The 24,852-nt window shown below is 37.8% G+C and overlaps 1 protein-coding gene and 1 long non-coding RNA gene across 2 annotated transcripts; both read left to right on the top strand.

Moving 5' to 3' along the window:
• Positions 1 to 350: 350 nt before the first annotated feature.
• On the top strand, positions 351 to 24,852 carry LOC133844790 (protein rhomboid). The gene is made up of 4 exons (XM_062279047.1): positions 351 to 770; positions 20,799 to 21,166; positions 23,560 to 23,944; positions 24,000 to 24,852. Exons 2-4 carry the CDS (start codon positions 20,939 to 20,941, stop codon positions 24,329 to 24,331), a joined length of 945 nt encoding a protein of 314 aa, XP_062135031.1. The 5' UTR covers positions 351 to 770; positions 20,799 to 20,938; the 3' UTR covers positions 24,332 to 24,852.
• Positions 2,885 to 3,562, top strand: LOC133845857 (uncharacterized). The gene is made up of 2 exons (XR_009894825.1): positions 2,885 to 3,016; positions 3,077 to 3,562. It is a non-coding gene; the product is annotated as an uncharacterized LOC133845857 (long non-coding RNA).

Below are 24,852 nucleotides of genomic sequence, written 5' to 3'. Positions count from 1 at the left end.
TGACTGCATGATTGCCTGGCTGCCGCTTCTCTTTCGACTGTGCTCTTTAAGCCGTTCGCTCTTTGGTTTTTTCTTTCTTTGGTTTTTGCTGCTGCATTTACCGTTTTGTTATGTCTCGAAATAAAAAAAAACTTGGCAACGTGCTTCGAACCACATCGAACAAGTTCGTCAGTCAGCAGGTGGACTGCCTGCCACCAAAAAAGGGGGCATGTGAATTTTGGGTGGTTGTTGCCGGCCGGCTAACAAAAGAAAAAGGAAAAAAAGCAAAAGCAAAAGCAAAAGCAGGCAAAAGGGTGCCGCAGTAAAACACTGGCAAACACGACAAACGACAGTCCACAGTCGACAGTCGAGGGCAAACTATAGCCTGGCGCTACCCTTCTTCGCTAGCGAACTTCCCCTTTTTGGCCATAACTTGTGTGTATGCCTCGCGGCAGCGGCACATTGCGAATCTATAAAAGTATCGGAGCGCATAAAAAACGAGCTCAGTAGTGAACGGCACTTTGCAACGCCAACGGCTAACAACGGACTAACTAAAACGCGTGTTGCTCGGTCGAAATCGAACAAAAAAGCAAAGAAAAAACACTAACTCAAAGGACACACAAGAGTGCTTAGAGTGCAGAGCCAAGGCAATGCATGGCATTTGTATCTGCAAGATACATTGCGCAGTTGAAACGTGGCCATAAAACTGCATTATTTGCGACTGCTAAACTGCGCTTCAACTCTGCGCTGTAAGCTGTAAGCAGTGGCCAGTAACTTGTCATCATCATTGGGTGAGTAAACACACTCACAAACACACTCGCACACATTCGCATCTATCAGCAGCTTTTGTATCTGTGAGATGTGGCAACAAACAAAACAGCTGCCGCCCCCAAAAAATGTCAACAAGGCATTCATTCGTTTCATTCTCCCCCTCTCTCTGGGCTGTAACTTTTATTTCTCAGCCTGTATCCTGTCTCACATCCGTCGCTCTGCTTGCCAGCCACACATTGCGTATACGCAATGTAAACGGCGACGTGTGTTTTTGATATGTTTGTTTTTTACTTTGGCCAGCTGCTTTTGTTTTGTTTTTGTTTCTGTTTCACTGCATGAATGAATGAAATGCGCATTCAGCAACATTTGCTGCCCTCTTTCCACTTCCCTTCCCCTTCTCTAGTCTTCTCCTACTTCAGCTGCAAATTGTGTGGGGCACATTCGATACAATCTCGTCATGTCAGTTGATTCGATTTTGATTGTCCAATGTGGGCTGCTCTAATTTCGACTTAGTTTTCATGCAGATAAACAGTTTTGTATCTTGTGTCTACAACACCAAGTGCTACTTGCCCAGCTTGGGCTTCAGCTTCAGATTCAGCTTCTGCTTTGACTGCTGCTGCTGCGTGTAGTTTGCTCTTTTCTTTTGTTTTCATACATTCAACTCGTTGTTGGCAGCCTAAATTTGAATTCAAAAAGCTGTTAACCGCATAAATATTTCGTTGTGTGTAGGAAGGATTGACGACGTCGCAGTCGACGTCGCCGTCGCTGTCGACGTCAACGGAGGCTGCCTCTGAATGGGGCTTTGAATACCAATTTCTTGAATTTCTTGAATGATGTGTGTGGGCTGCCGCACGCAGCGGTGTCCAAAAACGTTGCAAGCGCTCTCACAGATAACATCACAAAACTAGGCAAGATTCCTCAGCCAAGCAAACTTAAAATAATCATTCACAAGCAATTGAATTATTATTTGTATAATTCATTATAGAAAAAATGTACTAAATAGATATTTGCATAGAAAGTTTTTAATAGTTAAAGTTCTAAATACTCAATTTAAACAATTGTTGAACTACTGATGAATAAAAGTGAACAACTGAAGAGAAAGTTTTCAACAGTTCTAAATTCTGAATTTATCTTAATACTTTTCAGAATTAAATAATACTGACAACATTAAAGCTAGATTTGCTTTTAAAGTTTTCCATGGCTAAAATATAATATTAAAAACGAAATTTAAAGAATTGTTTAAATTCTCCTTAATTTAAGTAAAACTGCATATTTGATTTTGTAATATTAAATTTAAAATGCTAAGGAAAATTTGCAATTTCAAATGCTTAATTTGTAGAATTACTGAAATATGTAGTTTCAAACCAAATACTTCAATTATAGAATTAAGTACTTCTATTCTATAATTCTATAATCTAATTATTTGGAATGAAAATACTTGAGCAATACTCTAAACTATGTACTTGGAATAGGAAATATTGTTTACTTTGAATATGTTATTGTGACAAAAAAAAAAAAGTTTTTAATTATAAAAAAATATTAGTTATAATTTAACACTTTTATACTTTAGCTCTTTTTTTATCAGTTCCGGTTGATCATTAATCGATATTTATATATAATACATATTATTTTTAAATAATATAGAAAATACTGTTATTTGGAGTAAGCAGCATAAAAGATATAATTAAATATATTTCTATTAATTTGTCATTCTTTAAATAACATATGATACATATCACATATGCAAATAGCATTTAATCTCAAACATTAATGGTTGCTTGTCAAAACTTGAATCTTCAGCATTTCGCATTGTGAATTTTTCGGAATGTAATTAAAATTATTTATGTTTCCTACTAGTTTTAAAGCTTTAAATTAATTTATTCGTTAAATTATATTTATTTTCTTTAATATGCTTCACTTCTTTTAGAGTGGCAAATATTGCCAAAAGGCATATTAATAATATTTGAACAAACCAATATTCATAAAGCTGTAGCTGTACATGATTTCCACATTGTTGATTGCTCAGTCATAATTTAGAAATTAAATCAAATATATATTTGTATATATTCATATTGCTTTTTTTTTTTTGTTGAGGTTGCTGTCGATGTTGATGTTGTTGTGCTTTTGTTTTACTGTTTAATTTGTTTACATTTTGGTTTATTGATTTATTTATTCATTCACTAAAGTATTTTATTTACTCGCCGCTGTTGCTGCCGTTTAACGCGTTTCATTAAAGGCGAGTTTCAATGTTGTGTTGCTGATTGTTGTAAGTACGAATGTTTTTTTGTTTTTTGATTATTAATTGCTCGATTCATTCATTGACAAGGTTTACTACCTTGGCGCACGTGTGGGCGTGGTCGTTGCCTGTCTTTTTATTTTGTGATTTTGATATTTAACGATTTTGTATGATATTGTTTTTATTTTTGATGTCTGCTAAAACTGCATGCAAATTTTGCGTGCGACGGCAGCTGCTGCTGTTGCTGCTGAAAACCGCTAAAAGCAACAACTATACAAATCCATATATCATGCTTATAAGCACCCATGACATCAGAGTCTCAGAGAGAGAGAGACGCCACACGACGATGTGATCGACGCTGCCTTGAATTTCCACGGCCTGGCTACAACATTGTATGATGTATGAGGCAGACAAGAAACGAGGGAGAGAGAGGGGGGAGAGAGAGGTGTGTAGCGATCTCTGGGGGCCTCAGCTGCTTTTGTTGTCGAATGCGAATCCGAAACAAAAACAAAGAAAAACACAACATGAAAAAAACGCATTAAAAATTATAGCGTTTGCTACTTTTTAAAAATTGTACGCACTGCATTTTATTTTTATATATCTCTACACACATTTTTGTAAAAATTTTTTTGTAATTATGTCAAGTTTGCTTTTTTTTACACTGCCAACTTTTTGTTTTTGTTTCTGATTTGTTTTCTGTATTTATATCCGTTACCCATAGTGTAAAAGGGTATTATAACTTTGTGCCTTCAGGAGCTCTTTGAAGCTAGAGTCAGATGATAATAATTTCAGTATTTATGATTCCTGAAAATTTTGTTGTGATCGAATTGAAATTGTGGAAGTTATATGAGAATAACTTTTGTATGGGAAAAAATGCCTACATAACTACTAAGAGTCTTAGTGGCTTTGGCTGACAATCTAGTATATTTTGCACTCTATGGTACATAGCAAACATAACATACGGTATATTTTCAGTATTTTTGCGGTATATTTTAAAATTAATTACGCAATGTTTAGCATTCATTAAAAATGGGTAGCGGGTATCTCAGAGTCGAGCACACTCAACAGTAGCTTTCGTACTTGTCTGTATTTTTTTTCTTACACTGAGAGGTGTGAAACGAAGAGCCGTTTAACAACAAACTAGAACTGAAAACTGAAATATGCCCATCTGCAACACAAAGACCTGGATTTTTAATGGGTTAGCTACTCATTTTTTCTGTGTTTTTTGCTGCTGCTTCTGTTACACAATTAAGTAAATAAATCTATTTAAATAATTAAAGTGGAACCCTTTTCTCTCTGTTTTGTTTATCTAGCTAATTTCCATAGTTGAACACTTTAAGATACATATTTCAACTTCAAGATACTTTTTTTCCTCTTGTTATCAGTAAACATTCTTCAACCACTTTGTTCCGCTGTCCCTTTCCCAATTCCCTCCTTCGCCTCTTCCTCTGCCTCAACTTTGAACTTTATTCGTGTCGAATCGTTGTGTGTGTGTTGCAAGCGTTTAGAAAGACAATAGCGTTGAGCAAGAGTTGCAGATAGTCTAGACGTATGAAAAACTAATAAATTAGCGCACTTTATGCTCGAAGAAAATTTAATAAATTTTCCAGCGACTCTTGCATAAGTTGCCCCAGCGACAAACAACAGAAGCAGTGGCAGCAACAACAAAAGCGCGTTGCACAAAACCAAATCAGAGACCAACAAAATAATAATAAAAAAGGTAGCGCGAAAAGAGCCGCAAAAAAGATGAGGCAGGGAAAACGATGTGAAAAGTTGAATGCCTAACAAGTTGAAACACGTTGAAAATGCGAGGAAAAAGAAACAAAAGAGCGTCGAAGAAGCAGAGCTCAACTCAAGGCAGCAGCAGCAACAACAATGGAAAATGTGGAAATGTCTTGGGAATCTTTCGAAATGGTTCAAGTTGTTGCTGTCGTTGTTGCTGCTGCTGCTGCTGTTGCAGTTTGTTGAATTAGATAAAAGTTTAGGAAATGTTTATGCCAAAAGTAAAGCTATGAACCCAACAGCGAAAGCAGAACCCAGAAGCAAAAGAACCCCAAAAAACAGCTAGCATTTTATCTGCTTATCGCAGGTGAGTACGGAAAAGGAGCTAAGGAGGGGAGGGAGGGGAGCGTGTAATGGCAGACAGACGGCGGAAATGCAACGAAAATAAATGTGGGTAAAAATGCCAAGCAGGAAAAGTGTTTTCTGCTTGCAGTCGGCCAAATGTATCCAACAGATACAGCTAAAGATATAGAGTATATACATGTATAGTATAGGGCTGCAATGGCAAAAGACGCCGTTGTCTGTGCACGTGAATATTTCACACACAAAAACACAAAGCGAGTGGCAAATTACGACACCAACTGTCGACTGCGACGTCGACTGCAGCAGAGCCAAAAGAATGCCTAACCAGCGCAATTTGCAAATGCGAAATGCGACTGCGAGTGCGAGTGTGAATGTGAATGTTGTGAATACTATGAATCACAAGAATCAACAGCAGCTAACACCAAGGGAACTCCGCACACTCATCGCTTATCGCAGCTCCCCCCTCTTGGCGTTGCACTTGCCCGCTTGCGTTCATTCATCGATAGCGAGCAGTGAAAATTTCGTGCGCGCGACTAAAAACAAAAGAGCAGCCAAATGAGTCGAAACTCAAGACGAGACGAGTCGAGATAAACAAACCAAGTGGCTAACAAGCGAAACAAACAAACAGACAGACAAACATTGCAATGCAATAGAGATGCAGCTGGCTAGGCGCAGATACAGATACTCAGATACTTTTGTGTTGCGTATCTACGTGTGAATCGACACTAAACTGCATAGCTGAAATAACTGAGGCCAACACACAAACACACACACGCACACACAGCGAGAGAAATACAAACAAAACGGCAAATTAGCAAAGCTGTTGAAAACTTTTTTGAAAAGTGAAACGGAACCCAAGTCAGGGTCATTTGCCTATATCTTGTTCGCTATCTGTATATCTATATATCTATGCAAACACATATACACAGACAATTTATATATAGATAATGTAGAACTGGAACGAGTGAGTCAGGCCCACGCAATGCGCCGTCGCAGCGCCGGCAAACGTCGAGACACCGGCCAACTGAAATCCGCATCCGACTTATTATCGACCCAAAAAAACGAGTTTTTCCCACGGCGGGCGACGGCAGCGACGCGTGGGCAAAACCCCGCATTGAGCTTCAAGCTTCGAGCTTGCTGCTTGGAGCATTGCGATTCGATTGGAACGCACCCATGGGGCAACAACTACAAAATAATACTGTGCACAGTCCAACAATCAAAAATCCATATCCATATCGAAGTCCAAACTCAAATTGCGCGACTTCGTTTTTGACGTCAGACATTCGTTGACAAATTTGTATACCCACTATCCATGGGGTAGAAAGGTATTATAACTTAAATATGAGAAGACATACTCGTAGTGAAAATTTGGTTGCGATCGGTTGAAAATCTAAATGGAGTAAACAGCTGAAGTCTTAATAGTATATTTCTAATATAGTAGTATATCGATATACCAATTACAATGTGGTGGTATATTTGGAAAATAGTACTATATCGATATACCAAAAAAAATTGTGTTATATTTTGTACTCAATGGTATATTTTGTATGTAGTAGTATATCTCGATTGTACTCTATAGTATATTTGGTATGTAGTAGTATACCAAATGCAATCTGGTACTTTGCACGCTGTTGTATATTGCCATTGCAGAAGTATACCAATATACCAATTACAATATGGTGTATTTTGTACTGAATGGCATATATTTAATGCAGTAGTATATTAATATACCAAATACAATCTGGTATATTTTGCATGTAGTAGTATATCATATTGCATTCTATGGTATATTTTGAATGTATTTGTATATCGATATACCAATTATAATCTGGTATATTTTGTAAATATGTTATATATTAATTGAAGTAGTATCTGGTACTGTATGATATATTTTAAATGTACATAGTTGTATATATAAATATAGTATATATTGATTATATACAACTACATTATATATTGATTATATATTGATATACCATATATAGCTTTCGGTATATTTCAGTATTTTTATGGGAATAATAATTTTAATAATTTATTTTCGATTATCATGCCTTTGTTATGTTTTACTCTTATTGACTTGGGTATCTCACAGTCGATCACAGTCGACTGTAGCTTTCTTACTTGCTTTTTGCTGTATTTAGCCCCTTTGACACCTTTTCAGTGAGGGGTGACGGGGGCGTGGCGCTACCTTCACTGACGTAGCACAATTCTGTGATATGGCACTGCAAATTTGTTTATTACTTGTCAGCAGTTCGTAATTCAAATTCAGCAACAACTCTTTGGCTGTCTCGTGAGCTGTTTCTATTTATTTTACTATTATCTAATTTCCATCGAAACATCATGTGACAACTATTTGCAGTCTGAAGCACAATTGAAGATTGATTTTATATGATAAAATATATTAGCACATCCACTTTTACAGCAAAACTCACTCGCTGTTGATTATCTTTAATAAATTGCATTAAATTCCATTGCGATGATAACTAGAGTATGCAGATTTCTCTTTGACGTGCCGAAGTTGATAATTAAATAAGCAACACAAATGAATTATTTATTTTTCTAAACAATTTGTATTTGGAACTAATAAGAAATCAATAACAAAAGGCCATAAAATAAAGTTGCATAAATTCAACTAATCTTTGCGATAAATTTAACAAGTTTAGATGGAAATTTGTAGCGAATCATTTACATAAACATTTAAATTATAATAGAGAAACTCAATCATAAAAATATCATATTAATAGCAAAACCATATAGATTTATTTATGAGTTCAAAATCCTAATCGCAATAAATGTCACGAGCCGAAACTTCAAATTAAACTATATTCGGGTTTTTGTGTTTACTAAATTTAGTTGTAAACTCTTAAAATATTTATGAATGTTAAATTGTTGGCAATGTTGAAGAGTGAACTCGACAATTTTTCGAGCTATTATCCGCCACTTTTGGCTGCACTGTGTGCGACCATTAAAACCAAAGTACAGACCCAAAAAAAAAAAACGAAAAATAAATAAATGTGTGATGTGAAAAGATGTGCATCAAAATTGGATGCATGCATGTGCAAATATGCGAAATGAAATGAAATATTCTGGCAATTAAAACGACACACAAATTTGTACTTAGTTTTGTTGCTGTTGCTGGGTTTTTATGTCTAATTCTTTTTGTTGTTGTCTGCTGTTTGGTGTTTGGTTTTTCTCTTCTCTTGTTTTGTATTTTTTTTGTGTGTGTGTTTTGTTTGGTGTGTTTTTCGATGTTTTTAAATGTGTTCAACCGCAAAACGAATTATGCAGCTTTACAGGCAATTTAGTTGGCAACAGCAGCAAGCAGCAGCAATAATATAAACAATACAAATAACTGTAAAATATTTATAATTAAAACATGCCCAATGACAAAACCGAGGCGGGAGAGAAGAGAACATTTTAAATACATTTTGTGTGTTAAACATAATCCCAACCGACTTTTGGTTTTGGTCTGTTTGCGTGTAATTTCATGTACACATATAGATACAATTGCATCTTATAGATACATTTTGCAATCGCTGGCGCTGATATTCATCAAATTTGCATTAGCAAATGAGCGCAGCAAAGAGAATGAGTACGAACAAAACACAATAAAGTAAAGCAAAGTCAGCGGCGGCGACGTCGGCAGCGTTTCACAGTTAACTCAATTAACTTATAAAATGTAAACTATGCGAGCGGCAACACCAAAACAACAACAGCAACAGCAACAACAACAATAAAAGCGATAGCAACAACTGCTCGAGTTGGCTAAACGGCAACGGTGATTAACTCTTGGCCACAGTGGGGCATCATCGCAGAAGCGAGCAGCAGCAGCAGCAGCACATTGGGCCTGGCTTTCCATATATGTAGATGCGTGCCTCGAGATACAGATACGTGAATGTATCTACAAGTTACAAGTTACGCTTTGCAGACTCGCGCAGTCAGCTGAGCGCGAATAATTACCACGCTATCTATATTCAGTAGAGAGAAGGAGAGGGGTGGGGTGGCAAATGTGGCAAGGTAAGGCGCCGTGGCAAGAGGCGGATTCAGTCAAAGCCCAAGTCGACTAAAAATAGTTGTTCGTTCGCGGTGAATGGTTCAAGCTTCAAATGAATGTAGATCGCACACTCTGACCATGGCTAGCAATAGCAATAGCAATAGCTAAAGCAATAGCCTGGCGCTGCATATAGATACTATATTATATTATATGTAGATGCTTGGGTCGACTTTGGTGTTCAGCGCCAGCGGTGCTAATGTGCTTATGAACGCTGAGCTCGAAATGTGATAATCGGACTCTGCCGACTGCCGACTCCAATATCAGTTCAATGTGCGCGATTGCCAAGCGAATGTCCGACAGACAGACAGACAGACGGACGGACGGACGGACGGACAGACAGTTGGACACATTTGCACATTTTGCAGGTATTGAACCCATTAATGGGCGATTTGTATTCACAGCCGCGGTTTTCCCAGCAAATGAAAGTCGCTCAAGCCCACCTCTTTTGCCCAATTGATCATCAGGCTAAATTTACTCACTTAGCTCTTTATGCTACAAACAAACGTACATTAGCAATTAGCTTAGATAGTATTGCCTTCCATATGATATCATCATGAAAGCTTAACATTAAGATCTTTATTCTATGAAGGGTTTATATGTTGCTGAAACGCTTTCTCTTTCAAATATCCAAGACTTTTTGAAAGACTTGATTAATTTCTTAATTTATAATTACAGTTTCTATTTGATGGTAGAAATTGTGTTTAGGGAGTGACTTATAAAATTAAAAAAGGTTGGTTTAAATATTATTAGTGAAATGATTAAATTAATAATGTTTAGAGAGTAACTGATAAAGTAATAAAATAATTTGAAGATCTCACAATAATGGTTTTAGTAATAATGTTTAGAGGGTAACTCAATAAATAAATATAAACTGAAAATCTTACGGAAATAATTAAAGTAATTATTAGAGAAGCGAAGAGTAATAAGTTTTAGATGAATTTGATAAAAATTGAAAACTTGCCCATTCAATTTGTTATAATCTTTTAACTTTGGATTTTAGAATGACAACAATTATTATTTTAAGGTACTATTCTGTATATTAGTTCTCATATTTTTCCCGGTCAGATTTGGATTTATAATTTTCTTTTAGTTTCTTTTGCTTTAACAATTTTGAACAATATTTTGTTTGAGTTTCCTATCATTTAACAAGTTCTTTAAATAATTTCCTTTTAGTTTCCTTAGATAAGATTCTTTTAATAAGTTAATAATAAGTTCTTATAATAAGTTTAATATATTTTTATACTCATAGGGAAGCCTTGGGCTTTGTCTGACAATCCGGTATATTTTCCACTCAATGGTTTATATTGAATGTATCAATGTACCAAATGTAGCACATGGTATATAGTTTTAGTACTTTTCGGTTTATTAATTTGGTATATATTAAAAATAATACAGCACTGTTTTGCGATTATTCTCAATGGGTATCTCACAGTTGAACGCACTCGACTGTAGCATTCTTACTTGTTATTAGATATAAGCTTTTTTCACTCTTCAGATCTTTAAGTTAATTATCCTAATAATTTAAGCCTTAAGCTTTCAACTTCTGACAAATGATTTAAACTGCAGAATCCATTACTCAGCTGCATTCCCTCTCTTGCATTTCTCTGAAATCTCTTAAGATTTGCACTAATAATTTGCATTTTTGCTGGCCCTGGTTACATTGTCAACTAGCCGCTTCTCTTGTTTCCTGACCCATTTGACCAGGTTAAAGTTCTTTTGTTGCTTCGTTTGTCTCTTGGGATTGTCGCTGAGGCCGAAAGTTGAACCAGAAAAAAACTACAGACTCGAGAGTGGAGAGAAGAGAACACAAAAGCCTTTTCATGCCATTTTCATTTCCATTATCGTGCGAATTGTTCTAGCTGCTTTTCTGCATTGCTCAGTCCCCTCGTTTTTTCCCTGTCTGTGTCTCTATCCACGCAATTTTCTTGTTGTTTTCTTATTAACATTATTTCTCTGTTGATGTTTTGTAGTTTTTTTTTGTTTTTTGCTACGCCCTGCCGCCCACTCTTGGCGCATAATTGCCTTTTGATGTTGATGTTGTTGTTCTTATTTTGTTGTTGTTGGTGTTTTAAGCATCGCCATCGCCGCTGGCCATGTTCATGTTCAACTCCTGCAGCAGCTCTCCCCGAGAGAACTCGACTGACTTCGAGGTCGTTGCGCATTTAAAGTAACATTAATTGTTATGATTTACAATGAGAAAAATCATAAATTAATTATTCATTGCGAGGGGGGAAACGCACAAAGTCACGTCGCTCTCTCCCTCCCTCTCTCTCTTAACTTTGACCAGTGGTCAACAGAGAGTTTCCTTTCCTTGTTTGCTTCCGCCAGGCGATTCCTAAGAATTACCTTTGAGAGAGGGGAACCGAGTCTTGGCTCTGTTGTTAATGGTTATAGACCAATTAGCTAACGGAACTACGTGCAAATCGTTGCATCTTGTTGCTGCTGTTGCTGCTTAGCTTAACCGTTCAATGATGCGGTTCATTTTCCGACTCATCTGAGATAGTTTTGCATCTGCTTGTGGATGGTGCTCTTACTGTTGCTGTGTTGCTGGTTGCCACTTGGAAAGCGGGTTAATTGATGGCTTTTGCATTAAATTGCCACGCTCGACAATCAGCGGGGCAATTGCTGCACACACATGCATCCAACTATCTGTATCTGTCAATCTGTATCTGTGCTGTGCTGTGCATTTGTATCTTTTGCATGTGCAGTCGCGTTTTGAAGTTAATTATCGAGTTCATGTTCGTGCCGCAATTTCTTAAGCTCTATTAGATCAGTGCAGAGAAATTCACAGCCTAGATAACTCTCTGCGAAGGGGAGCAAAGTGAAGAACTCATCTTCGATAGGGCCAACACATTGCTAGAGCATAAATCAAGTGTGTGCCCACATTATGATATTCTCAGTGACAGTGCCACATCTGCCAGCCAGCCAGCAACCAAAACTAGAACTATTTATTCCAACACGCACACACACGCAGAGACACTTGCCACAAGTTCACGTCATCAGCGTCGTGCTTTGCGTCTAGACGTTGCCCAGTCAAATCTGCTTAGCTTCCATCGCAGCCAACGCACATTAATCGGCTGCGTGCTAAATTTATTGATATGTCAATGCTGTCTTTCCTCCTCCTCCTCCTCCTTCTCCTCATCTTCTCTTCCTCAATCCCTCTCATAGTCTTACGTCTCCTTGAGCAGATAACACAAATGTTTTCTCGCCTCGGTGGCCTTATGCCAAATGCTAGTTGACATTCCCTAAATTCTTTTCTTTTATCTCTCTTTGTTTTTTCTGTTTTTTGTCGTCGACAATTTCGTCATATTTGCCGCCATCGATTGAATGCTAGTTTTCGAATTATTTAATTCAACTCAGACGACAAAAAACTAAACTTCCCTTCGATTGCTTTGCGTGATTCATTTTCCTATATAGTTTGTTGTTATTTTATTATAAACATAATGTTTGTCTTTCCTTGCTGTGTTTTTGTTTCTGCTGCTGCTGCTGCTATTTTATTTCATTTTTCTCTTTTTTGGTATATATTTCCGTGTGAACTTCCGTTTTTGTTGACTACCCCAGCTCTTCTCCTCCTCCTCCTTCACCTTCTCTATCCATTCAGAATGTCCCATGTCCGTTGCCTGTCTGCAAAAGGCAAAAGTTTGGTACGTGTTTGAAATATTGATAGCGAGTGCAGAGACCACAACAACCAACAACCAACAGACACTCAGTAACGCAGTGGTGGTTGCAACAACAACAACAACACAAACAACAACAACAACAAACTCACAATCTAGCAACACCTAGTCGATGGTCTGTCCCTCTCCCTTTCCTTTCCTTTCTCTGTCTCTCCCACAGTCTGTCGCTTTTGGCGATTTTGCTTTGGCTGCACGACAGCACTCTCTGTGTTCCCTCTACTCCCTTGGGTGTCCGCCCCCCTCTCTTGTTGGTGGTGTCCCCCTTTTACGGTGCCATTAGACAATAACTGGTAATAATCGTTGAACCGTAAAATAAACATGGATACGCGCTGCACTTGTTTAGGTAACACCAAGCAACACCCAACAACCAGCAACCAACAAAGCAGCAAAGCAGCAACCAACAAGCGACCAACAAACAACAACCAAGCAACAACCCGCCGCGTGGTCAGGTGTCGATGTCGTCGTTGTCTGTGTCCGTGTCTGTGTCTCTCTGGCTATCTTGTGCCCCCTGTTTGGGGCAGGTTATTACGTCTGCCAACTACCAACAACTACCAACTAACAACTGGCCTGGCCAATGCCGGACGTTAACTGATTTGTGCATTGACGCGAAGTCGTAGAAATATTCAGCATAAATACTGTACCTTTGGACTTAACCCAAGTTGTGGTGCACCTCACTTTTGTGTTGTCGTGGCTGCCTCCGAATGACTTGAAATGGTTTTAATACTTGCCACAAAGCAAACAATATGCTTATGCTATATTTGTGAACCGCAGAATGCGTTGCGCATTGTTGCGAATCATTTTTCACAGCTGCACAAAATGCTGGCAAATATTTATTGAATACAGATTAAAGTTTATTCTTTACTTTTCTCACCAACTATTGACTCTCGACACTAACTTGAATGCTGTAAAAGTTTTTAAATTGATCTATTATTATTTAATAGTTGATATTCTCTTTGGAAACTTAAACACGAATATAAACAAGTGTGCTCGACTGTGAGATACTCGAACCCATTTTGAGTAGAAGCAAAACAGTGCGGTATTCTTAAAATATACTGCAAAATACTAAAAATATACCAAATGCGATATTTGGTATATTGAATAGTACTACATTCAAAATATAACAGAGTGCAAAATATACCAGATTATCACTAGCGTTAAGTAAGCGTTTTTCCCCATAAACAATATTTTCTTAAATAATTCCAGAAATAAAATAAATAATCCAGGAACTATAAATACTGTAATTATTATTTTATGCAAAAAAATCGTGGTTCTAGTAGTAGAATCAAATAAAATCTTCGTAGATAAACATAAATAATAAAGTTTTTACAACATAAAATCTTAAAAAATTATCAAATCATAATCATCAAATTTTCAAATTTTCATTAAAAATATCTTTAAGAAAGTAAACATAAATAGTTAAGATTTTTTGCAGCTGCAAAAATGGTTTTTATTTCCCAATTGAGTGAGGAATGAACCAATTCTTTATTTTATTACCAACTAGTGACCCTACAAAGATCTTGAAAGTTAACTTAACTCTCTTAGAAAATACAATTACAATTATGATTTTTCAAAGTTCTTTTTGACGTTAGAAAATGCAAGGAATTGAGTAGGAAAATGGTACAAATGTAATCAAATATAATCTTCAAAAAAAACATAAAAAATTAAGTTTTTACTACTCTAAGAAAATAATCATAAATATTAAGCGCCTCTGAGCTCAATCTTAATAAAACAATTATTTAACGGCTTAAAAAAAGAATTTACTTCAAATTGATTTAATTATTTTTAAAGAGAACCCGTTTGACATTTGCATCTGCTTAAATTGATCTTCAACCGCTAGACTAGTCCAGGTTTCATTTACTTTACCATTTGGCTGTTTTTTTTATTGCTCTTTGGTAATTTCATTTGAAATCTTAGAGTTGCATGTGCTTTGCTCTCCGACTGTGTGTAAGCATCCCATTTGATTGCTCAATCTGTGAAAATGTAAACGCGCAACTGAACTGGGGTAAGTGGTTCCGTTTGCTGTTCTAAATGAGTATCTTAAGTTCATCAGCAGAGTCAGACAGAGCTTCAGCTTCTGTTGAAATCTCTGCCACACATACACAAAGCAGATACAGATACCGAAACCGAACCAGATACAGATACAGATACACAAATACAAGTAAGCTCTCGCTTGTAGGTTAAGTTTTATGTCAAAAATTTTACGGCTAGCGCGCAGTGTGGCCTCAGGAAGAGATGGACTTGAGGGGAAGAGAGGGGGTAAGACGTGGTGTTGTTGTTGTTGTGAATGGGCAAGTGTTTCACACAGTAAACTCAAAGTTAATGAAATTAAAACGTAAGCAAGCAAGCAGCAGGCAAACGCAATAAACACAAAAGAAATTACAATTAAATTGAAAGCAGGCAACAAGAGATTCAGTTTATGTTTCCCCCTCCCAATTGTACCTCTCTCTGCTTCTGCTGTGTTGCTGCTGCTGTGGCATGCAACCCAAAATGGAAATGAACTCTCTGCAGTCGCGTGGGCAGTTGCAGTTGCTCCTCTCATATATCCGACGACCCCAACTTCGGTTCCGTTTGCTTTATGGCGAGCTCTATCTTGATGCTCCATTTGCTGCTCCTCTGCTTCCTCGTCTTCCTCCTCCAGCAGCTTCTCTCGCACTTGTTTCCCTCGCATGACGTGCGGCTTTTAATCGCATTCATTTCAATTGCCGGAATTTGATTGTGAAATGAGCAAAGACTTTGGGCGTTGAGATACCTCCACTCTCCCCTCCACTCTCTCTCTCTCTCTCTTGTCTAGCTCCACTTTCTTTGCTTAGCCAAGTGAGGCGCGTCTCCTCAGTCGCCTGCACTTTTCTTTCATAACTATTTCAACAGCAACAACAACAACAAAAAAAATGTGCAAATTTAATGTTAATGGCAAAGTTAATGTTAATGTTATTGTTTATACTCGCATGTGAGTATTACGTACTTAGAGCTTCGCTTGTTAAAAGTGAAACCTCAGGCTACACATTCTCAAACTTCCTAACTTCCTCCTCCCCTCTCTCTCTCTCTTTGTCTTTCTGCCTTGGTTTTTTCTTCTGTCTGCTGTCTGTGCGTGTTTTGTGCAGAGTCGCGCATGTTTTTCAATTATAGTTTTTCAACAATTTTCTCGTCATTGTTGTTAATGTTCGTTTCTGTTTGTTGCCCCGTTGCTCTGTTCATGCAAAACTTTCTATATGCATTACTTGTCTAGTAGAGTCGCCTTAGTTCTTTCACTTTGCCAACAACAGCACCAAAGTCAACACACCCATCTCACAACCCATTCCAGCCCACCCACAAAACTCTTCCAAGGCCGTTGAGGAGTGCTGCCAACTTGTTTTTTTCTATTTTTGTTTTTCACTTTTCACAAGTTTCCCATCAACATTTAAGCCCAGTCATAATTATTATGCACATTTCGCTTTCTCACTCTCACAAACATTTCCTTTTGTTTTCGCCTTAGCCCCCCCGCTAAGCTTTTCCATCGCTTTTCCAGCGACTTTTCTACACTCGCGCAGATCGCTCGTGGCGTCTGTAATTAAAATTTTACTTTGCACATTTCACTTGACTTTTCTGTCACTCGCATTGCAATTTCGTTTGTGTGTATATTTGTTTCTCTTTCTCACCAAATGCATTTTTATTTTTTTCTTCTATGCAACTCTTGTAAACGCCATTCACAATAACAACTTTTAAGCTGACAAATACTTTTCGCATACACTGTATGTGTTACAACTTTTTTGGGCAACAGATGTCACTCCTTGTTTTCACAGACAATGTTATGTTAGTCACTGTAGATTTTCATTAGGATGTGTCAGATCAAGTGCTTATAATAGTAAAATAATTAACATAGTAAAAAGTGTTATTTTACAGTTATCATGTTATCAACTGTTTAACATTTTCTGTAAACCTTATGAGCAGATAAATATTTTAGCTTGACGCCTAAAAAGACCAGTTAAAGTCAAGATTTTATTACTTGACAATTTGATGCTCTATTTGTAAAGATTTCGTTACATCTCAACTTAAATTAAAAGTGTAATACAATGTTAATTTGTTGTACATTGTAATGTTGTTAACTGTATTAACAAGTAATTATTAAAAACGTCCATATACGCTTTTAAGATTTCAATAGTTTTCCTATTTTAGAAGCTTCAAATCTACAGCACAATAATTAACATATTATTGAAATGTTAGATTGTTGTACAGTGAAAAGTTATCAAATGATTGACAGTCTCCGTAAATGTTCTTAACAGATGCTAATATAAATTCGGCACATTATTTGGGCTAGTTACCCTTAAAGATTTTAATACGAGTGCAAAGATTTCATTACTTTATACAATTTAGTAACATCAATCTATAGTACAATAATTAACATAGTATTAAAATGTTATTTTGTTGTACATTGAAATGTTAATAACTGATTAACATTCTCAGTAAATGTTATCAAATGATTAACATTTTCTGTACATGTTATTAGCAGATACAAATTTAAATTTAGCACATTCATGGCGTAGTTAGCTTGAATGATTTCATTACTTTTTCAATTTAGTAACATCAACCTATACTACAACGATTAACATAGAAATGTTATTAAAAGGTAAATACTTAAATTTGACATATTGTTGTAGCCCACTTAGCATTACAGCATTTATTTCTTTTATCATTTTAGAAATATTAATCGACAGTACAATAATTAACATAGCATAAAACTGTTAGTTTGATATATTTTAAAATGCTATCAAGTAGTTAACTGTCTCTTAAAATGTTATTCGAATTTCACAAATTACATGAGAAACATTTCCTAACATTTATTATTTTAGAAGCATAAATTACACTACAACAAATGATAATAGTTCAGCAGCCAAAGAAGACAAATATCATAGCAGGAAACTCTCAATTGTGCCTTAATTAACAGCTTAGTTGAGTAATATAGACACCAGTTGAAATATTGTAACATTCATCATACAAGGAAATTAAATTAGACTTAATTAACGCTTAAAGCTGTATTTCATTAACTATAAATATTTTATTAAATTTTCTTTTCTAAAAAAAATATGAAGCTATTTGATCCCTTCGCTTCGTTGTGCATTATGCATAATTTATATTATATGTTAATTGTTAATTGAATTATATTAATCTCTGTTGCACTCAATGGCTAACAAATAAACAAATTGATAAGCTTTTTATGCCGTAGGTCATGTCCTTTTTATGAAATGATTTTTTTTATTTATTTAACCATTTGCAAACGCATGAATTAATAAAGCACAAAATAAAGGAAGGGAGCAGCAAAAAATATAGTTACGAATATAGTAAAAGGGGCGCCACACGTGATATTTGATAAATACAAATGCAAATAATGCAAATACAAATAGCCAACATTATGCAAATTAAATATTTTGCCTGTGCAAACACAAATACAAACTCTCCACAGAGCCGAATCAAGTGGGCCAAGTGGCATGTGGTCGAGTGCGGGTTCGAGTTCGAGTTGGGCAGAGGGCTACTTAGTAAGGACGAAAAGGGCAGAGGGCAATGGGGAAAGGGGCAAAAGGTTAGCTGGCCCGTAGTTAGACTTAAGGAGCTTCAATTGCTTGCATAATCCACATAGTACTTATTGTTCATATGTATGTGTGTACTTTCAAATACACTCTCACATATGCATACATAACTAGCACACTTGAAAGTTTAATTCCGCTCAATGCTGCCGAGTTGGTTCAAGGATATGTGCGTGTCCTCAATGGGCACAAGCAGCAGCAGTAGCTAAAGCAACTTGCGTGTGAAGGCCAACAACCCAAACTCAAACCCAAACCAAAATGCATACCAACAAATATACGAGTATCGACAGCACAACACTGAGCGCTTTAAGGACATTAAGGACATGCATAGTACACTGGCTACACCTGTCGATATTTGTACAGTTCAGTTTCGGTTTTGGCATGCGCTTCATTAAAACGAAACAGTCCGAGACCGGTTTAGCGCCCAAGGATCCGAAAGGATCGAAGGAGATGGAAACGCACAGCATTTCCGTTCGCTCTCTCGCAAAACTCGTTTGGCAAGAAAGTGTCCTGACGGCCAGTTGGCCAAGGCAAAGGCGAAGCCCCCCCTCCAATCCATAGTACCGTTCTCCCTCAAACCATCTCTGAGCGCATTGTCCCCATTTCGAAGTCGATACCTTTTGTTTTGCGGCAGCAGCAGCAGCAAGAAAACAGCTCCAAAAGGTAATCACCATTAAAACTCATTACCAAGGGCAACTGCCAAATGTCGAAACACAGCGCCAAGCCAACTGAACCGAAGCGAAAGCCAGGACGAGGCCAGGCACGCCATGGCCATGCCAATACTCGACAGGACACTAAAAACTAGCACTGGCCACATAAAGTACTTTGCCCAGCTCTACGATTAATCCATACAATGTACCCAAAAACCAAACAGCAACATGCTGCGACAACACCAACAACCAACAACAACAACAACCAACAACAATAGTCACTATATCAACAAGAACAATTTACTTCCTTTTGGACGATTTTATGGAGCAGATGAACTTTAATTTACGATATATCAAACTGCTTTCATTGACAACCTTTACAACTCGTGGATAATTCAATTAGCGTTTCCTTTTAGCAAAAAAAGGGAGTGAGTAGTTGATAAAGTGAATCAATATCTGTCGCAGTAAAGTTAACTTGTTGTATTAACTTGTTTTAAATTTCATTTGAATCTATGCGAACCAAGGGAATATGACCGGAGAATGAATGGATGAAGTATAAATACTTAATTGATAAACAATAAAAATTCTTAATATCATTTCTATTGTTGTTTTAAAATAAAACTATTTATGATTATACAAAAAATTCTCAGTACACTTTATTTCAAGAAATATGCAGCAATTTAAAGTTAAATATACTAAACTAAAGTTAAATATACTAAAATTAAATATACTAAACTATACCGAAAATATAACATAGAGTAGAAAATAGACCATATTGTCAGCCAATGCTATTAAGACTCGTAGAAGGTGTTTTTCCCATACCAAAAGAAAGTTAACAAAGAGAGTTTATTTATATCCCATTAATATAAAATGAATTTGGCTAATTTTACAAGAAGTCATCATTATATTGTCTACCTTGTGGAGAAATATGAATCCAATTTAAGAGTAAAAGGAAATTATTTATTTGATGTGCTAAGTCAACAATTACTTTTTCATTCTTTGAAGCAGAAATAGAAAACCCAATTGTACTTTGCAAAGAATTTAGCTAACATATTCATAATTGGATGACAATATTTACCCTTAGTTGAGCTCTTATTGAACTCATCTCTGGTTACTATAGTAACTATAATGCTACAGCATAGGAAAACAGATCAAAAACAGGCATTTGTCATCAGCAATTGAAGCAATCAATTGAAATTGTCTGCTAGATTATTTCCTATTTCTCTTGTAAGTAAGTAATCTTTTTTTTCCACGAACATTGAAGAGATGAGCTTGCTTAAATGCAGATCTGGTTGGGGTTGGGCAGGTTTTCTGCTACCGTTGTTGTTCTTGTTGTTGTGTCTGGCTGTGTCTGAGTGCTTCGATGTGCAGCGGATATAAATTTGTTTGTCAAAAAATGTGCTAGGCAGCAGCAAGAGAGAAAGAGAGGAAAGCGAGTGAGAGAAATAAATTGCGACTGTTTTATGGCTGTCTAGTGACATTACAACAGGCATTTTTATAAACACACGAAAGGGAAGACATTGAGTGGGGTGTTATTGACTTGGCTGGCGCCGTCGACAACTGCCAAATAGAGTCTCGAGAGTCGAGAATAATTGCGCTGCAGTTGTGTCGCAGTGTGGCAGCAGGAACGTGGATATTGTTGGACAGACAACCTTGAGCTAATTTGGCAAGGAAAAAGCTATCAGAGAATCCTCCACTTCACTCTTCTCTTCTCTTCTCTTCTCTGCTGTCTGCTGTCTCTCACTGACTCATTTAACGTTACGTTTGCTTCTCTTTCTCTTTCTGCAGGGGCCAACTGTGGGCCAGACAACATTCCTCGCACAGCGCCGCCGGCAACATCATGACAGCCGCTAAGTGGGGCACCGTCACAAGGCAGACGCCCCAAAAATAGACGCGGCAACGCCAAAGGCAACGGCAACAAATCGGAAATGCTTGCGGCAACCGTCTTGCAGATGCCGCCACAATCTCAATCCCGCAACAGCGGCCTGGTGCTGGGCGTCTGTCTCGACCAGCTGATGCAGCAGCCAACAACAATGACAGCATCAGCCAAGTCACTGCCAGACTCAGAACTGAGCAAGGAGAAGCAGTTGACAACATCGCGTTCCATGCGCTGTTGGCCACCGCCCTGCTTCATTCTGTTCGTCTCGCTGCTCGAGGTAGGTGACCAAAAATAAATAAAAGCTGACCATCCCATTGCATTCCTTTCTCCACCTCCCCCAATCTCTAATGCGATTAACCTCGTCGTGCCACAGAGGGGTTGATTGAGTTGCGGCCACACATACACACTAACACCCAAAACAGTAAAGTAGTAAAAACTCCACTCGTTGCCATGTTGCCATGACATCGAGCACATTGCACAACACTTGCCACTTGCCACTGCTGCATTGGCCACTGCACGTGCCCAAATTGGGGGCGCTTTAATTGCCAGCATCGAGTGCGACCAGCGCCTTAAATTAATGGTATTATACTTGTAACTTGTTATAATTTAAATTGAAAAATTGAGTTGCACCCAAAGGGAAAGTTTTATACTCCTTTATAATTCGAACATTCTTTTTATTAAGCAAAGTTTTTGCACTGCAATGGAACTTTCTAATTTAAAATTGTTCTTAAGTTGACACTGGGAAATTGTCTCAAAGAAAAGGTATTCAAATGATGACACTATTCTAAGTTATTAAATAAAAGTAAATTGACAAAAGATGTTAGATTCTCTTCATGAATAACGACTTCCTAAGAAGCTTAAACAAATGATATTTGATTATGAAACGACTTCGAGGTATTATTAATTTAACACAGACTTGTTATTGAAGTGATATTAAAAAGATGATTCAATGATATTAAAGAAAAGTAAACTTATGAGAGCTGTTACACTTTTCCTATAATATTACCTTTTGATATGTTTTCAGTAAATAAAGTTAGTATCTTTTAACAATAATACGACTTTCGCACAGTTATGCTTTAAGTTTCTTGTTTGATTCTGCACTTCAAATTTTGGCAAAGACTTTTAAGTATTATTTTTTTGTCAAGAACTTTAAAAAATATTCTTTAGTGCGAACATTTTAATACTCATGCAATAAATAAGCCCGGATTGTTTTTTCTCAGACTATCGAAATGTTTATCAATACCAATTCAATTTCTGAAATTCAATTCTGATTGTATAAATCTTATTGTGCTGCTTCATAAAAGAACTCTCCATACTCCATACCACTTTCTATTGTTTTCATTGATTTTCACAAATTTCTATGGCCAAAGTCATAATGTGAAATTTGAAAACGTCATTAAACTGAAGGGTAGCCACAGAACTGTTCTATAAAATCAAATTTTTATATGCCAAAAGTGAGTTAAAATTCACCCTCTATTGTTGAAATGATGGGATAGATTAGCAACTACATAAAAGATGTGAGTTTCCTTATGGTTTGATTTTTACAACATGCTTCCCCTTGTTTACTACGAAGTTTAAATTGCAATCATCTCGAAAGGAACTTGGGAAATAACATCGCTTATAGCTTTCGCTATTTAATATGCAACATCTCAGCCACAGCCACAGCAGCTGTTGCTGAAACTGAGCTCTGTTTCCCCCTTCTTGGCTGGATCATTTTGTAGATGCATCTGGAGATGTGGCATACATAAACTAAAGTTGTTTGCTGTTGCTGCCCAAAAAGTGGTGGTGGTTCGATTTGGGGTCTCTGTGGGTGTCCTCGAGTACATACAAAAAGAAAAAGAACCTGATCATATTTCAGCCCCCGTGAACTGTTGGTCGCAAATAAATTGCCGACTGGCCATAAAACGAATTGGCGAGGCAAGAGCCAAAGCAAAAGCATTTGCAAATGGCATTTGGCTTCCGGGTAAAGGATATATCAAACAGCAGAGAATGCGCGAAACAGGAGACGAGTTTGTCCCCCCATCCCCATCCCATCCCATCCAACATCGACCCCAAACGTGGCTCGGAGTGCGTGCGAAAATCCAACACTTTTGCACTGCTCTCTGACTCTGTATACAGTGTCTCGGTCTCGGTCTGGGTCTGGGTCTGAGTTTTGTGTCTGCCACTCGCAGACTGGACGCCGCCAGCCACACACACACTGAGACTAACACTCAGGAGGGGGCAATTGCAATTGGGATTGGGAATGGCTATTGAGTTTGGGGTCTCTGGAATGTGGTAAGGCGCATGAAATTTGCCATCGTCTCGCCACTGTCTGCTGCCAGTCTCGTTCTCGTTCTCGTTCCCGTTCTCTCTCTCTCTTTTTCTTGGTTCGCTTCGCAGCTCAGCTTGAGGGGTTGCTTTGGCTTTGCCTTTGGATTTTCTTGGTTTTGTTTTCGATTTTCTTTTGACGGCGCCGTTGAGGGGGGGCTGAAAAATAGCTTACATTGTGATGGCTTTATTGCCGCCCCCAATGCGACGAAATAGAAAAAGAGTATGTATGTGGATAGAGCAGGAGAAAACTTTAAGCACTGTCGAAAAAAGCTTTGTAAATTGTTAAGGCTTGGCCAACATTTATCAACTGCGCGTTGAACCCCTTTTTGATTTGATTTGTCATTTTCTTTATCCTCACAGATCTTTGTCTTTGTCTACGTTGGCTCTGCACCGCCGGAGGACTCGTTGCTCATCTATCGACCGGATCGTCGCCTGCAACTTTGGCGTTTTATCTCCTATGCCCTTCTACATGCCAGTTGGCTGCATCTTGGCTTTAATGTGTTCACCCAGCTGCTTTATGGCCTGCCACTAGAATTGCTGCATGGCTCGGGACGCACTGCGGTCGTCTATTTGGCTGGTGTGCTCGCCGGTTCGTTGGGCACCAGTGTTGTCGACTCCACAGTGTATCTGGTGGGCGCCAGTGGCGGTGTCTATGCTCTACTGGCTGCCCAATTGGCCAATGTCTTGCTCAACTTTGGCCACATGCGACACGGACTCGCCCAGCTGCTTGCTGTCATTATTTTCGGTAAGTTTCCCTACTCAACTGCCTTATGTTTTATTTAATTAGTAACCCTCTCTAGTCTCCTGCGATCTGGGCTATACGTTGTACTGCCGCCAAATGGCCTTGTTGGAGTATCAACCGGGCGCTGGACCCGCGATCTCAGTCTCGTATATTGCGCACATGACGGGCGCCTTGGCAGGACTCAGCATGGGACTGTTTCTGCTTCGACAACTGGATGGCAGCCTGCGTCCTCGATTGCTGCGTTGGCTGGCCTTGGGCGTGTGGGCAACGTTTAGTGGATTTGCCTTTGCTTTTAATTTGGTCAACACGGTGACTGCTCAGCTGTTGGCCGAGGAGGAGGGCGAGGTGATCAAGCAGCATTTGCTGCACGATCTGGGCATGGAGCGTTGAGAGACCGCAACAACAAAACAAAGACTGATGAACCCAGTCAGGCCCTGAAACTATACTCGATCATATCTGAATAATAGACTAGTCATTAGCTCGTAATGCATTCCAGGACAATGTGCTCAAAAAAGTATAACTCTAAGAACCTGTAAAACAGATTGGAGAGTTCTCTCTTCTCTCTCGTGTCATTCAGGTGCGCTCAAAAGGAAATCATATGCTAACAAATATCTTATGTAAATGCCAAAAAAAAACAAAAAACAAAGAATGGAGAAATACTCAAATTTGCTAACTGAGCGAGGCTCAAATACAGAGACTTTGATAACCCATGCAAACTATGCCGCTTAAGAATAGAGTTCCTCTATTCATCCTACTTAGTGCTATGATATTCTATACAATATATGTTTATGAAATCATCCATGTATTTATGAAATTATTAAATGCCAGTCTTAGCTAGTTAGGCTACCAATAACTCAAGTCCCATCCCAAATGTGGAAACCGTCAATGCAATAAAATATCTACAGACTATT

The sequence above is a fragment of the Drosophila sulfurigaster genome, chromosome 3 (assembly GCF_023558435.1).
Source record: "Drosophila sulfurigaster albostrigata strain 15112-1811.04 chromosome 3, ASM2355843v2, whole genome shotgun sequence".
NCBI lineage: Eukaryota > Metazoa > Arthropoda > Insecta > Diptera > Drosophilidae > Drosophila > Drosophila sulfurigaster.
The sequence above is the reverse complement of the archived record's forward strand: the minus strand, read 5'-3'. Positions and strand labels throughout refer to the sequence as shown.

What these genes read in the sequence shown, in the direction of transcription:
- LOC133844790 (XM_062279047.1), top strand. Translation starts at nt 20,939, where the DNA reads ATGCTTGCGGCAACCGTCTTGCAGATGCCGCCACAATCTCAATCCCGC. An exon ending in TGTTCGTCTCGCTGCTCGAG is followed by an intron (nt 21,167 to 23,559) that starts GTAGGTGACCAA and finishes TTATCCTCACAG; the next exon opens with ATCTTTGTCTTTGTCTACGT. An exon ending in GCTTGCTGTCATTATTTTCG is followed by an intron (nt 23,945 to 23,999) that starts GTAAGTTTCCCT and finishes AACCCTCTCTAG; the next exon opens with TCTCCTGCGATCTGGGCTAT.